We start from the raw sequence: 16817 nt of genomic DNA on the forward strand, positions 1-16817 counted from the left end.
CTCTGAAATAACTGATGCCATTGCAGCTTCTACGCTAACCATTTTAGGAGCCGCCATTGTTGTTTAGATCAAAAAGTCCCTTCTACGTGTCATCTAACACACCTAAGCCAATCCAATAGCTGCCAATAGCCCCTTACAGAATGCTGATTGGTTTGTGCTCTGCCACACAAACGCCATAACATTAATCTCTACCTTAACAGCCATATATTAATGAAAGTCTCCATCAAGAGAAATGAATGTGTTTTATGGCTCAAAAGATCAGAACCAAGATTATTTTCATCATGTAACAATAATATTTTTACATGATGCCGTCTTTTGATATTCAGTTTTTAAGGGTATTGATGCCACACATTGTTCACAGAAAAGTCCTCGTAGTAATAATCAATTACTGTGATTTTCTATCGGGAATTTAAAAAATAGACAAATCAAGGGTTCTGCAAACAAATATATTTGATGAATATATATGTATTTATACTCTGGTGTTTCATAATGGAATTAATGCACTTAGCCTTTGCAAACTACTCTGTATGTGAACTTTCATTAATAAAATCAGTCAAACCTCAATGATGTCATATACCAGTTAACATGTCTTCCTCTCAAGAATAATTAATCTGCAAAGGCCAAAACACCCTGGAAATGTGAACAGTAGGCTCAGTATCTTAAAAAAAGAACTGATTTGCACATAAAAAAAGAGTCCTTTTAAAAAAATGTAATGCCAGCCTTGATGTGCGACTAGAAAAGCCAGTATGAAGTTAAATGTGGGTTGGGTCCTCTCACGCAGACTTGATCATCCTTCTGGGGGCCGTCAGGGAGTAAGGCGCATGAGTTTTCTAGGTTTGCCAGTGGAGGCCTGAAGCCCAATCGACGTGTTCACCACTAGGATGCAAGTCTCCGTTCAGAGCCGCAGCGGCTGTACCACCAACCGCCACCGTCTGAAGAGGTACAATCCATTTGAGCAATGTCACCAACGATGCATGGGGAGCAGCCGTCGCTGCCGCGGTCGACGGTGCTGACGCCATTCTGGTCAATGCCTGGATAGGCACCACGGATGGCATCACCTGTGGACAAAGTTGGAAACCATTGAAGCAAGTTTAGAATTCAGAGGGTGCCTTTTGAAATGCAACGTTTGCGGAACAGTTGCCACTGTGACCACATGTGGCAGTTACAAGATGAGTAGAGAGGAGACAGTGAACCTTTTCAGTAATGCCAGTTAGACTTAAGTTTGCCAAAATGAGTTAATGTTTGCCACAATAAGCTACTGGTCATACCAGACCAAGTAAGGATGGAGAAGTAAAACCCCTCAGGGTAGATTGGGGTGCATTTGATTACTTCTGAATTCCACTTTTGAAAGAGGAAATTGTGTTATTTCCCTCTTTCAAAAGTTATATTGACTCGCTTTAAAGCTGCCATAACATTTTATTATGTGTAGACCAACCCTTCAAAGAGAGCTTAGACAGAGTTTATGCTGAAAGTAGATGGTGAACGAAGGCAAAGGGGAAATAGTGGGAAGTAACAAGTTGAAAATGTCCACAACCATAAGCACTAACAATATGACTGTGGTCTGATTGAAGGTGGACCCCTAAGTACCTGAGGTGATATAGTTGAAACACTAAACATGAAAAACTCAATTTTTCTGGGCTCACAGGCTGCACAATTATTTTGACGGCGTTAGAAACTTCTGCACTGAGCAGCTTTCATTTACATTTATCAAAATGCTAAGGTTCAAATGACCGTGGCAAAAAGACCTCTCCAAACAGCATAAATGGAAGGGAAGTAAATGGGATCAAATTTGTGTATCACTAAAAGGCAAAGGGAAAAGATGGTCAATGAGAAAAAAGCAACGATTCGAAAGGCCTGCAATACCTGCATCTCCTCTGTATTTCCCAACATGCAGTTTGAAAGCTGCTTTTGCACTGCCCAACCTGAAGTTTCTGTACTCGGCAACAGTAGTGACATCTCCATGGTCCCACAGGTCGACCATCATGGTCCACTTCTTGGTCTTGTTTTTGGGCCAGGGAGAAAACCTTCATCAGACTGAGCCAGTGGTCCTCTAAGGGAATCAGCAGAGCACCAGAACAAGATTCAGGTTTTTTCCGTTACGACTTTGCTTTGAGTTGTCATTGCTGCAGGATGCAGGGTTTTGAAAGTTTAAGATTGCAATTTCTGAAGTTCACACAATGATTTAGTCTCGCAGTAATAAATGTATGTGTGATAGAAAATGTGCATATTGAGGTCACTGTCTAAAGCAGCTGTCTTGGCTGATGAGTTTGTACTCACTCATAAAAATGTGTTTGTGTCTTCCTACCACCCAGACAGAGTTTCGGTACCACACCCCATGCAACCTGGTTTTGGCCACCCTCCTTTTAACAAGGCTAGGGGACCACCGTCACCACCTCGAGGGGATCGTGAATGCTTCTATTGTCATAAGAAGGGTCACATCGTTGCTGATTGCCTTTCTCTGAAGCGTAAGCAACAGTTTCCGCCTACCTTACAACATCCAAAAGGCATGGGACTGATTAAAAGAGTGACACTACCAAAGATTGAACTGTCACAATCTAAAGAGAATGAACCTGATGACTGTTTCAAACCCTTCATATCAGAGGGCTTTGTTTCATTTAGTGAGGATCCTAAAGATCAGCAGCCAGTAAAGATATTGAGAGACACAGGAGGCTCCCAATCTATTGTTCGAGAAGGCATCTTACCTTTGTCGTCTAAATCGTCGTGTAACTCAAGTGCAGTTGTTCAAGGTGTTGGAATGAGTTTCATACCTGCCCCTTTGCACAATATTAATGTTCAGTCTCCCTTGGTCAGTAGATTCTTTAAAGTTGCAGTTCTACCTGCCTTGCCCATTAAAGGTATTGATTTCATTGTAGGAAATGACCTAGCAGGGGGCCAAGTTATGCCAGTCCCTGTGGTGCTTGACAGGCCTGATTTAAGCTCTGACTCTGACAAGATGGCACAAGTACTTCCTGACATCTTTCCTGCTTGTGTGACCCGGGGTACATCCCAAGTCTCTTAATTGCATCCCCGTTTCCCTCACTTGGGTCCTTTCCTTGCGTCTTAGTCCCTCCCACCAGGGATGCATGGAGGAAACCATGCAAGGAGAGAGGAAGGAGGAATTATGTTTTAAGAGACATGAGACGTCCTTTCCTCAGTTGCGTCACGTGAAGCGACGTCTGTTTCTGATGACGGAGGATCAGCTGATCACAGCTGGATCAGCTGTCAGTCGGCTTTAACAGCTGGAGAGACTTTTGATAAGTTTGTGTCTGTTCACATAATCACTGTACTTAATAACAGTAACTAATAATACTAATAACTAATAAAGACACAGTAATCACCACTGTAGAGGTGTTTCTCTCTGTAGTCTGTTAACAAACTGTGTCCTGTGTTCTGTTTATAAGCAGAGGATCCATTTCTACCGGCGGAATGCGATCGTCTTATTTATGAATTATTTGCGTCTGTACGTTTTGAAATTCAGATTGTGACGTCATTATTAAATAACCCAGAATATGATTATTGTTTCTCTTAAATGATAAAACTCATCAAACCCGACAATCAGGAATGAACAGCCTCACGTGACTGAATGAAATGATGACGAATGATGTAAAAAGTGTTTCATTTCTCCAGCTCTCTCTCTCTATATATATATATATTTCTTGTGGTCACAGTGGCAACTGTTCCACAAACGTTACATTTCAAAAGGCACCCTCTGAATTCTAAACTTGCTTCAACGGTTTCCAACTTTGTCCACAGGTGATGCCATCCGTGGTGCCTATTCAGGCATTGACCAGAATGGCTTCAGCACCGTCGACCGCGGCAGCGACGGCTGCTCCCCATGCATCGTTGGTGACATTGCTCAAATGGATTGTACCTCTTCAGACGGTGGCGGTTGGTGGTACAGCTGCTGCGGCTCTGAACGGAGACTTGCATCCTAGTGGTGAACACGTCGATTGGGCGTCAGGCCTCCACTGGCAAAGCCTTACTCCCTGACGGCCCCCAGAAGGATGATCAAGTCTGCGTGAGAGGACCCAACCCACATTTAACTTCATACTGGCTTTTCTAGTTGCACATCAAGGCTGGCATTATATTTAAGAAAAAGGACTCTTTTTTTATTTGCAAATCAGTTCTTTTTTAAGATACTGAGCCTACTGTTCACATTTCCAGGGTGTTTCTACCTTTGCAGATTGATTATTCTTGAGAGGAAGACATGTTAACTGGTATATGACGTCATCATTGAGGTTTGACTGACTTTATTAATGAAAGTTCACATACAGAGTAGTTTGCAAAGGCTAAGTGCATTAATTCCATTATGAAACACCTGAGTATAAATACATATATATTCATTAAATATATTTGTTTGCAGAACCCCTGATTTGTCTATTTTTTAAATTCCCGATAGAAAATCACAGTAATTGATTAACAATGAGTACACTTTATTACTACATGAGGACTTTTCTGTGAACAATGTGTGGCATCAATACCCTTAAAAACTGAATATCAAAAGACGGCATCATGTAAAAATATTATTGTTATGATGAAAATAATCTTGGTTCTGGTCTTTTGAGCCATAAAACACATTAATTTCTCTTGAGGGAGACTTTCATTAATATATGGCTGTTAAGGTAGAGATTAATGTTAAGGCGTTTGTGTGGCAGAGCACAAACCAATCAGCATTCTGTAAGGGGCTATTGGCAGCTATTGGATTGGCTTAGGTGTGTTAGATGACACGTAGAAGGGACTTTTTGATCTAAATAACAATGGCGGCTCCTAAAATGGTTAGCGTAGAAGCTGCAATGGCATCAGTTATTTCAGAGCTGGAGAGTATTTCTTCATTGAGAGAAAAGCAAAGAACGGAACTGTAGGTTTTTCTCGTTGGAAAAGATGTTTTTCACACGATTAACTTTGGTGAGAGTTTGATTGACAGATGGTTCATCCAATTATCTGCAAAGTATTTTTTGAAAGCGCCTGCCCTTTCCTAAAAAGTTTCCAATGACAGCTTCTCAGATGGTTTGTTACAAATGGTTCTGTGTAACAAACCATCTGGCGGGTTCAAGTTAATTTTTTTTTGAAATACATTGTTAGTCTGGTCTGAACATGTGAGTGCTGAAGGAAAAATGCAGCACTTGGTGGAAACAGAGATGACATGTAAACTCAATGTGTGCTTAAATCCACATTTCTCTCCCCCAAGACACAAACATCTAGCCGCCATTTTGACGACATATGTAGGACAATAGATGGTTTATCATATTCCTAATAATGGGAGGTAGTGGGTGGAGGTTATGCGGCAGATGGTGGGCCTGGTTCATTTCCCAGGCATCGATCAGATGGACATTCAGTCCTTTGAACATGGCTCTGAGCACCTTGTTACACTGCAGCGAGTGCCAGTCGCTGTTGAATAGTGACACAAAAAGGTTTAAATCTTTGGGGTTCCCTGTCCGGATGACGACCAGCGTGCCTGGAGCCCTGTCCAGCAGCCGCACCACCGCCCTGCGGATGCTCTGCAGCCGCCGGATGTAGATCTCCATGGGGAAAGATCCGTAGTGAGCCCAGATGGTAAAAACTACGACAGTGTTGGGGCCTCCGATTAAGCGATCTAGCTCATTAGCAATGTAACAAAGCTCTCTAGGGTTCATGGGGTCACAACGGAGGGGAGGACCGTGGCAGCAGTACGTCACCAAGATGTTGTTTACACAGTCCAAGGACATGTGAGGTCCAGTTCTCTTCGGGATGTGCAGGTCAAACTTCTTAAGACCTGAAAGTATGACAGGGGGAACACATTAAGCTGCAGTGGGAACAAAATCATCTGTTGCCAGAAATCCCTGTGGATCAGCTACCTGGTAGAGTTGCGGTGAGGAAATTAAACCACTGCCTCATGGTGGAGTCTCCATACATGTGGACCACCTTGCCTTTCAGACACTGACTGATGGCAGACGTGCTGAATTCGCGGACTGTGGTGCCACCTAGTGCTCGCCACACACCCTGGTAGTAGTAACCAGAGGGTCCAGATGTCACAGTGCTGCTCTTCACCTGTGGTTGACCTGAGAGGAAGTTAAAGAATAAGTTTGGGGTTATCCCAAGAAAAAACAAAACCAAAGTATAAAGTGATTGTATGAACCTCTCAAGTACTATCCTTACTCCTGAGAGACTATAAACACTGCCATCAGCTGAGGAGAATGCTACCCAGAAGAATGTAGTACGCTTTTTCCTGAACTTTCTCTTGCCTTTCTTCGTACGGTAAACTCGTACGAGTGTACCACAACAGATTCAGCAAACACTCCTAACTTCAGATAACCGTGTCAATGACCAGCGTAAACATGATGAATGCCACCCAGTGGCGGCTGGCCAATAGAGGGCCATGGGGCCTGGCCCCACCTTGAGCCACACAAAAAAACAAAAACAAAAAAATTATAATAATCATAAATTATACAAATTGTCAATATTTGTGTTTTTGAACTATGGAATGTACCCAGTAATATGTGTAAAATATGATATCTGCACAAAATATATGCTTTTCCTGCTCGTGCTCTCCGCCTGTGTGCACGACACGTCTCAGAACGCGCAGCTAGGGGGGCCAAATCGTTTTGGCCCAAAAGAGGCGGGTCTATGAAGAAGTTTAGCCAATTGCTGATTAAAGATATAAATGAGTGACATACAATTTAGCCAATCAGCGCCCTCAAATAGATTCAGCGTGGGGCCAAAACGATTTGGCCCCCCTAGCTGCGCGTTCTCGTCAGGAGAAGTCTCTACAGGCGAGCGCGAGCACTACTCCTCCAAGACCCGTTTGAGAGGAGAACTTTGGCGGATATTCTGCAGGCCAAAGAGCTGATATCAGATCAGCCTGACCTCACAATCAGACAGCAGACTAGCGGGAAAGGGTACTGCTTGTACATGCGAAGCTTCTGTACTAGCTGTACACCAGACAGGTTTGGCTAGCTGGATGACGTCACGCTAATAACTTATTTAGCTTTTTAAAACAACGGGGACAGATCCAGCACGGACAGTTAGGGAGTGAGGGATGAGGAAGTAAGGAAACATGAGAACACCAAGGCACACATGGAGAACTCTGTCAAGCTACATATTAGGCAAAGTGAACATCTTTTCTTCTACATAGTTGTCCTCAGTCTCATCTGCTTAACTTTGTCATGGAGGCATCAACATTTAATTGAGATGGTAAATTAACAGTGAAAACTCATCATAGCTTAATTTAACGTCAGTATTCATAATTACACTTCATGTTTACTTCTCCTGATCTTTACCTCCTATAACAAGGTCCATAGGGGCATCTCAATTAATAAACATGTTATATTATATTATATAAGTGTTATTTACTGCTTTTTTTCGTGTTGGAATAAATGTTAAATATTTAACTGCAAAGTAGTAATGCGTGTTTGATCCTTTAATGTTTTTGCATTAAATCATACTGGGATGTTTGCTGAAGTTGATAGGATGGCCCTACCTAGAACATTTTCCACCAGCCGCCACTGATGCCACCTATGCATAAACAAGTGTGCATTCAAGAGAATTATAAGTAACCCCAACAATAGCATAGAAGGCTATCATATGTCCTATATTGAAGTCCTACATTCAGAGATCCATAAAGAAAAGTCTCATTATTAACAGAGTCAGCAGGGGAATTAATGGGCTTGCTAAAGTCAAGGGATGGGATACAATAAATGTTATTGCCGTGTCACCTGAGGGTCGCACTGTCACTGAAATAAAGAAAAAATGGTTCCATATGAAAAATGTCTCGCCATTGATGACTGCAACGGAAAGGGGTCAAATAATTTAACTTGTTTTGCAGTATGAGATGGTCATATACTGTAGATATTGGAGTTACACAATAGCATCAAAAGCCAGTACAAATGAATGATGATGAAGTTAGGCTGTATGAATGCATTTAGAACTATATTAGCCTATAATTTGAAATCGCAGAGTAAAATGTTAACATAATTATTAAGTGTAATTTATACAGGTATTTCAGACTCAATATTGACTGTTATGACAGTTCTGGACAACTGTAATAAACTCGTACAAGCCACTAAAGAACAAATCTGTTTGTAAGTGGTTCTTGCATGAGGACCATTGTCTGAAACATATTTTGTTTTGAATTATTGTTATAGGCAGTTGTGGCAATAACAGTAATAAATTAAAATTCAATATCATGCTTTACCTTCTTTTTGTGGCAACACGATGAAATTAGCAGGTCCTGAAGCCCGAATGTAGACTTTCAAGTTAACACCCCTGAAGAAAAGCACACATAATATATCTGTTAAAAACACTTCAACATTAAGGACATAGATACAAAAGGAGGGCAAACATTTAAAATAATTTAACCAAACTTGAACAATCAAGCACTCAAACACAAATGGGAATCAACTGCTAGAAAGTTCATTCAAGATCACACAAAACTTACTTTGTAAATGCAATGGCACTAATTCAAAAAAGCAATGGGTCCAATGACTGTATAACGTTCAAGGTGCCACTCGCAGTGATGAACCCAGAGATAATGATTACTATCTACAGATTGTTTAGCATCTTTCATTTTATAGTTTTACAGGCGGCAAACTAAATTGTTTCGGTTGAGTCTCACCGTTCTCATCAACATATTTTATGGATGCAGCTCTTTCATGCCAGAAAGCTGATTAACCAATTGACCCGTTGGTTAGTCCTGCCAATCTAACGCACACTGGTCAATCAAAATGTAGCTTTGGCCAACTCTGACAAGAATACGGCTCTGCTCTATAAACTCTAATGCAATCCTTTCAGATTTACTTCATTTTCAGGCTAGTTTTGTTGATCTGGAGCTAGTCCTGGTTAAACGTGTAATAGTGAAACTCGTTGCCCAGAGAGGTTGGAAGGAGATATGTATTTCTAAAATGTGACATTTGTAGATTAAAACGTGTGGAGCTAACAACAGCAGAGTACTTTAGCACATCATTAACTCAGGTTAGGATACGCTATGCTAGCTTCTAAAGGTTATCTGAATGTATGTCGTGCTCAAGGACACACCGACATGCGACTAGTGGAGCCGGGGATCGAACCGCCTATCCTCTGCCTATCCTCTGACAATCCTGCTCTCCACTTAGCCACAGTTGCCCACTAAGTGAAGGGCAATTGTGCACTACAACCACTAAACAGCAGACAGACAATGTTAGCAACTAGTAGGTTGAACATAGCACCACATTTAAATGAAGTTAGTTATTTCCCTCTGATGTCGGTGAAGACCAAAATACAGCTAAAAGGAGAAGAAATATAAGACACAACTCCAAATGAATAATAATGTGTCTCCATGTGAACTGGTGTTAAATAGGCCAGTGTTTGCTCACATTTTAGCCATATCTACTTTACAAGGTGATCATATGTTAATAGCTTGTTGTGCTGCCCCCAAGTGGCAAAAAATAATAACATCTTTATATTCAATCTTAGCTGCATGTAGTTACAAACTTCTGAAACATTCCACCAAGGAGATACAAAGGTGACACTGGATGTACGTATTTAGAAGTCACACAAAATTCCAGTCTCTCTGCTCCCTCACCTTTGAAAGAGCTTCTCCTCATTGGCATTGAGGAGGTCGTGATTCCATCCTCCCATGTAGTGGTTGATCCTGGCATCACAGCTCAGGTTCTTTGGCTTGTAGCAGAACCACGGCTCGCCTGTACGGAGGTCAGTATAATTGCACATCGGCTGCTGGGTTGGCCTTAGGCAGACGTTACAGAGGGTGGTTTCAGAGTGTGAGCCTGAGCGGAAGAGGCTCTTGTAGTACATCCTGTAGGGCTGTTCTCTGTTCAGCGTGTTCAGCACTGAGATGGCCTCACCAGTGTGAACCAGAGTCACCTGATGGGATAGAGAACCAGAGTTTTCACCAAGTCCAATCATGGTCAGTCATATCAATTGAGACAAATACATTGAATAGTTCCACACGTCACATTTATAAAGATTCAAGACAATAATCTCTGGAGAATTGTCTATTCATCTAAACCAGAGGTCTTCAACAGGGGGTCCGCAACCCCTAGGGGGTCCGCAGAGGTACTGCAGGGGTCCTCGAAATTTTTGCTTGATTAGACAATTCTTAAAAAAGGAAAAAAAAAAATTCTAAACATGAATCTGTCCATTATTTTAATAGTTCAGTATTGTATGCAAGATAACAGGTATGTTTATGCATGGCAGTGGCACTCATTTTCGTTTCCAGTTATGTTTCAAATAAAAATGTAAATTTGAATAGCTTGTATGCATGATTATCATGCAATTGACAGACAATGTTGATATTAGCATTGGTATCAGCTGACAAGGTATGTTTATGAATGGCAGTGGCACGGCCACCCTCCTCACTGTACCTTGCACATGTTTAAAATAAAAACATGAATATATGAACCTGTGTATTATTTGAATAGCTTAGTATTGAATGCACAATAAAGAGGTATGTTTATACATGGCACTAGGCCCAGTTTAATATAAAACACAATTTTATACAATATATATAGTCGGGGGTCCCTGCTCCATCTCTCTATCAGTTTGGGGGTCCTTGGCCTGAAAAACATTGAAGACCCCTGATCTAAACCCTTCCCTGAACAGCGATTGTCCAATCAAAGCTTAGCAACAGTACCTAGGCATGGCAGGTCTGTCAAGCTCTAAACATGTTGAAGTGGTGTGCATGGGACTGTAGCAGGAGAGATACTCTGCATGTTAAGTGTTTAGAGAGGGAGTTGTCTTTTTGTGAACTTGTTCAAAACTAAAAAACACAAGAAAAACAGTTCTACAAATTAAGGGAATTAATTCAGTTTGTCTGCTTTCATGTAATCTGCTAGTTTTAGCATGAACATCTGACCAACTGGCTACCTTCATAACCTGACAACCAACATGACATAATAACCTAGCCTTACTTCCAACACCAAGGAGTATGGAGAGGTTAGGTAAAAATGTATTTTATAAAGTTACCTTCAGAACTAGCACATCTACTGTGTAGTGTTTCCCCAATATGTGTGAGCCTCCTGGCTGCTGCTGTTCGAGACTAAATTAACGTTGGCAGTGCTGTTTCATTGGATTTAAAACTCCAGCCAATCTTGATATCTGAGACGTTATGTGCGCCATCCACATCAGCCAAACAGGATTATGTTAGCAATAGAATTATGCTATACATTTTCCCATCATAACACTAGGACTACCTAGGTAGCTAATCTGCTTGTGACAGTTTGCAGATGAAAAAAAATCGACAATCATGAGAACCTGCGTTTGTCTGAAATTTAAGAGTCTGAAATGACTGAGATTTTGAGTGTTACATCTGTCCCTGTTAGCTGAACAAACTGCATATGTGCTGTGCGAGAAGTGGAAGTTAACAGGCATAGCAACAGTTAGGGCAGGGCTTCGTGGACAATGAATTATGATATTAAAAACACTTACAATACCATTACATTAAACATCATGGTTTTAGCATCACCTCAACCTGTGCGTCTCCTTCCCAGAGTAAAGAGAATACAGCAGAGTAGCTCCCATTCAGATGATCCACCACTTGCCCAACCACACCTGCTTCAAGCTTCCGGTTGTGCAGCCGGGCGAGTAGGAAGTCCCCCCCAGACTTCTTGGGACGACCCTGGAAGTCAGAGGTTAGTATCATGACCTCCAGCTGATCCCCTACATGCCACTGTCCCCCTTTCCTCCCTGGTAGAATGGTGAAGGTGCTGTGGGCTGGATCACTGGTCTGCTCCAGGGAAATAGGAGCTGACAAAAGTGGAGTTTCAGGCCAAGCAATTGAGTCGAGTATGAGACGTTCCTCCAGAGCGTCCTCAGGGGACAGTGGCTTGAAGGTGCAGAAGCTGTGAATCTCGTTAGGGTGAGTGGAGACTCTCGGCATGATGATGGTGGAGTTGAATTTAGGCTGAAACTGGCAGGGGGTGGAGAGAGATGGTGTCAAAGATACATCAAGCATATGCACTGAAAAGAAAATGAACAAAATAAAGTAAAAGGGACAAGATTTTAATATTATTTGGAGGGTTGCTAACAACTGTTCCTAACATTAACCCAGGGAAAAAGTTTCAAGATACTCTTGCTTTCTGTTTTACACAAGGCAAGAAAGTGAATGTTAAATTCAAAGATAGTTTTTGCGTGTGATTTCAAGGTTTTGTTAACTGAAATTCATGTTTTGGGATATTCAGTCAGAGATACAACTCTGACAGATGCAAAAAAAAGGGCAGAAAATAGAACCTGTTGCAAAAACTTTCATGGGGCTTTTTTTATACGATATATTTCTGACCCTTTTGTTAAGATGTATGTCTCAGTAAGAACGAATGGGAACCAGTGGGTTGTAACACATGGAGGTTTGTTCTAAAGTATAGAATACTGCCAGCTTTGTCCTTTAACTACAGGAGCTGCTGCTGTCATCAAGTCAAGGTGCAGGATTGAGAGGGAAAATACAATTGAACTCAAATTGTATTTATTTGCAATGAAGAACATTGAAACACACATTTTAAAACAATATCCAAAAACCTGACTAATATTCAACATTTCAAACAGGGTCCACCCTTCACACGATCCCACTAAAACCAAGTTCTCACCTCCAGAATGTCCATGTGACGTAGCACAAAGATGAAGACAAAGACAGTCAGAAAGAGGAAGAGGGCACAGATCTCCCTTCTTGTACAAAATGTGGCCTTCATGATCAGTGATTAGTCTTCACCTTCAGCATCAGTTACTTTGGTACTGGATTGAGAAAATATACATCAAAAAAACAAATGGTTATTGACACCTTGTAATGCTGAAGAATAGAACTTGTGAATGAAGAACTTGTTTAAATCTGAACCCAGTTGTGAAATCCTCCCTCTCTATACTAATAGTGTGACATGTTCAGCTTTCAATCTTTAGGACCAAACTAAATCCAGTCACCCAGGAAACTCCTTTGATTGATCATCCGTCAACCAAGGCCACAACCAAAGACAGCATCCCCTCTCTTGCTGTTCAACATGATCCATTCTATCATGTACACTTTGCAACATCATTCAGTCCTTTGTAATCCACATCACACTCTGCAAAGTAACCCTTCAAACAAATATCTGTTTTCACTCTCATGATACAGATCAGAGGTGCTCGTGTCCTTCTGCTAACTACAGTTTTTCACAGTTGGTTAATGTGGACACATTTTATTTTCAGTTATTTTTGAACTACTACTATGACTAATGACTGAGGTATTTGTTGTATATGTTCCCGATAAGGATCTTGCGGAGCCCGGGAGGGGACATGGAGAAGAAAAGAAAAGTGGGAGTGGTGCATTGTTTTAGCAAACTGAAAGCTTTACCTCATGTCTCGATGGTTCAGAGCATCGCGGCATTAACACAATACACACATCACCACAAAGATAGAGATAATGTGATTCAAGGCTACAGCATGAGGGGCAACATTTGCTAAAAAAGAAAGTTGGAAGGCTCTGATGCTGATGTAATCAGACCACAGCGTCACAGAAAAGCAGAATATATGTCTTATAACCGGTTGGACCAGACTCTACCAATATTTGATCAAGCTTCTGAAATAACGTTCGCATTATCTTTGGAGTGGAAGATACACACACACAGAGAGAAAGAGAGAGGATCAGACTGAGGAGCAGAATCTCTTCTGGTGTGATCATCATGGCCGTAACCAGCTATGAGGTCATCTATGGTCACTGCAGCGATTTAACACTCAAAAACTATCTGAAAACTGAAACTGTACTTGGTGATATATGCACAGTATTAGAAGATATTATCGTTGTCGCTCTATTGTGCCATTATTTCATGCTATTTGATGTGATCTTGGATTTCTACAACCGATGATGATAATTCCATCAGCTGATTCACAGCTGACTACGAGCGTCTGTAGCACACAGTCCTCCCTCTCCTCTGTGCTCCGGAATGTGATGGTGAGACAGTACTGATGAAATATTGAGCGGAATCTGATTAGAGATTTGAGTTGGCTTATATCTTGTACAGTTGAAAGGTGCTTCTGGAATAATTATGTCTCACTAGTACAAGCACAAATAACTCTGATTTTTTTGTGTCTGTATTTCTGTTTGCATGTTATGATCAAGTGAATATAGCCTGCACTTTATCAGAGGTGGTGAAGTTAACATTTGTGTGGACAACAAGACATAATAGTGAGACTACAGCCATGGTGTCAAAGAAACCAGACAATCTGATCTCATAGACGTAAATCCCAAATCTTGTGAATACTCTGCTCAGTGTGTACTATGAAATATCCTATTACAAAAACTGTTACTACAACAATGTGCAAACACAAGAGAACAAGAAACACAAGATGAAGATTAATTTAGTTCAGCTTTCAGATACTGCAGTATGAACTTGGGGAACATATAATATAATTATATATTATTCTATAATAGGCCTTCTGCATTATGAGCATCTTTGCTTGAGGTACTTGAGGTATATTTTGATGATAATACTTTTACTTCTATCAAGTTTTGAATGTATGATTCTATAAACTGGTCATACGTCTTTAACTTTATGTAAATCTTAAATCAACAAAGTATCCAATAACTACAGTAGAGTAAATGTAATGTAATGTACAAAGTACAAATTTCCCTCTGAAATGTAGCGGAGCAGTAGTATTAAGTAGCATATAACAGAAGTAGTAGAAGAAAAATAAAATGTCACAAATACAGTATATTAGAATGGTTACTGATGCTGATTCATGATAAATTTAACTTCATATATACTTTGTTTAAGCGTTTCATGTGTCTTACCTCAGCAGAGATTCATTTGGAGATTCCGTTCATCACAGTGTGATCCGTCACTTTATCTCACAGGTTTACAATAAACGGTGTTCTCTGTGCTTGACTTTCAGGAAATTCATTGAAGGGTAGTGACAGCAAACAGCACTGTCACAGCTAAAGATACACATAGAATCTCATGTTGATGACGCCTTCTCTTCTTAACCACTCCCATGAGCCAAAAGAGCACAGAAAAAGCAAAGAATAGGGGCTTCTCTGTTGGAGCTTTAACATACCTAAATTGAAACAAATACTTAAAAAACGAACATAAAGTGATTATAGTGTCCTCAAGCTTTTCTTAACCTTTGAACTCTGTCTGTCACTTCCATCTAAATAGCTAAAAGTTTAATTCTTGTGAAGTATGGAAGATTGAAACTCCCTAAATTAAAACAAATCAAATTAAGATATGAAGTTAAATGGATATATATATATATATGGTTATATGTATTTTTTGGATGCAATACCTCTAATAATGAAATGTAAAATATTTGGTAAATACCAATTATTCAGCTTTTCTTTAAAGACTAAATTAATTATATTTCAAAGTGAAAATCTGCATTGCACTGAAGTGTTGTCCACTCAAGTGCTGTATATTGAAGTACAATTTTGAAGTACTTTATCATTGTATGCAACTTTGTACTTCTACTCCACTTAATTTATTTGATATATCTTAAGTTACTCATTACTCTACAGATTAAGATTGTACAACATATGAAAAGCTTATAAAACAATGAATTGCTAAAGATTAAACCACCGGGTCTGAACCTTTTTGGCTTGTCCCCCCCCCCCCCCCCCCCCCCCACACACACCAAAAGCAGTCACTTTTCAGATGTTTAGCCATTCTACCGTTTGAGCCCTAAAGAGGACAAACCATCCATGCTACTCAGTAGATTGGATTCCGTTTCAATTACACATTTTAGTCTGAGCATGTATAGCATTAAGGTTTTCAATTAAAGTACTGTATTTACTTTTAAGCTTTTCTATTTTTCATTTCAGGATTTAAAATTTTACTTTTCATTCTGAAATTGCAATTTCACATTATCAATTTCTTTTTTCAGTTTTCTTTTTTTCTTTTTAACATTTAAACATTTCTTGATTAAATTGGAAATGCATACAACAATGTGTATTTTTGTGCTTTATTTCTTTGTTTGATTTGTTTTAATTTAGACACTTTAAGTCTTCCATACTTCACAGGAATGTGTTATGATAATTACAAGAAAGTCCCATGCTCATAGGACTCAAATCTTAGTGCCCGTTATTTGCTTTTTTATGAACTGTTGCCAGCAGAGGAATGATGTTTATATGTGTCATAAACCACTTCTATGTCAGGTGTAGCCAGGGAGCTGGTTATCGGATTTGAAACGTTGCTGCATCAACAACAGAGTTATTTGCATCATTAAATCCACTGCAAGATACTAACATTTGGGAGACCATATCAGATATACTTGTACAATATAATACTCAAGCACACATTACCCCAACATAAACATCTGAATCACTGCTGTTAGAGATAATGACAGGGTTAGGTGTAAAGTCTGAGATGATTCAAAGCTAAACACACTTAAGATGACACACTGTTTGATTACCAGACAGCAGTGTGGACTTTGCTCAGCTGAGTCTGGACCACAGCTGGCTTGTGAAAGTGGAACAGTATAAAGGACCTCTGCAGTAGCCGAGTTATTACTCAACAGATCTGGGCTATTTCCCTGGAGCTAAAGGGCCTTCCTCAAATGAATGTGTTCTTCCTCAAAAGCTCTCGGAGTACTCAGTAGTGTACAGCCAAGGCTGGAAGCCAGAGATTGTTTTATAGTATTTTAACCTTTATTTGCTTTAATTCGGCTCAAATAAATTCCTGACTTTTGTTTTGGTAAGGCAGTAGGAAAACCAATGCAGCAGCCTCATTAGTTTGTAACTGATAAGGAACCGTTCGGGACTTTACATATTTTTATAAAAAATGTACATTTCTCCTACTTTTACTTAAACTGCTTTTTTTTTTTTATTAAGCACCTTGTTGCATGTCATGACATTGCATGCTTGGCCAGATTATAGGCCACAAAAAAACGTTTCC

At 40.2% G+C, this 16817-nt stretch overlaps 1 protein-coding gene and 1 pseudogene across 1 annotated transcript; both read right to left on the minus strand.

The window, feature by feature from the left end:
* Positions 1-773: 773 nt before the first annotated feature.
* Positions 774-2337, minus strand: LOC142931862 (angiopoietin-related protein 5-like; annotated as a pseudogene).
* A 2861-nt stretch (positions 2338-5198) lies between these two features.
* On the minus strand, positions 5199-12665 carry LOC142931923 (NXPE family member 3-like). Its single transcript, XM_076076078.1, has 6 exons — positions 12549-12665; positions 11435-11872; positions 9536-9834; positions 8171-8241; positions 5835-6038; positions 5199-5752 (listed from the first exon to the last, which is right to left on the minus strand). Exons 1-6 carry the CDS (start codon positions 12648-12650, stop codon positions 5199-5201), a joined length of 1668 nt encoding a protein of 555 aa, XP_075932193.1. The 5' UTR covers positions 12651-12665.
* Between the last annotated feature and the right edge of the window lie 4152 nt (positions 12666-16817).

Source organism: Anarhichas minor, unplaced genomic scaffold, assembly GCF_050575085.1.
Source record: "Anarhichas minor isolate MPS153535 unplaced genomic scaffold, ASM5057508v1 ptg000055l, whole genome shotgun sequence".
In the NCBI taxonomy this organism is placed as follows: domain Eukaryota; kingdom Metazoa; phylum Chordata; class Actinopteri; order Perciformes; family Anarhichadidae; genus Anarhichas; species Anarhichas minor.

Bases quoted from the DNA above. Each gene is read 5' to 3' on its own strand.
- LOC142931923 (XM_076076078.1), bottom strand. From the start codon at position 12,650: ATGAAGGCCACATTTTGTACAAGAAGGGAGATCTGTGCCCTCTTCCTC. The intron at 9,835-11,434 runs GTGATGCTAAAA...CTATCCCATCAG, and splicing joins AAGGAGACGCACAGGTTGAG to GTGACTCTGGTTCACACTGG. The intron at 5,753-5,834 runs GTAGCTGATCCA...TCATACTTTCAG, and splicing joins CCTCACCGCAACTCTACCAG to GTCTTAAGAAGTTTGACCTG.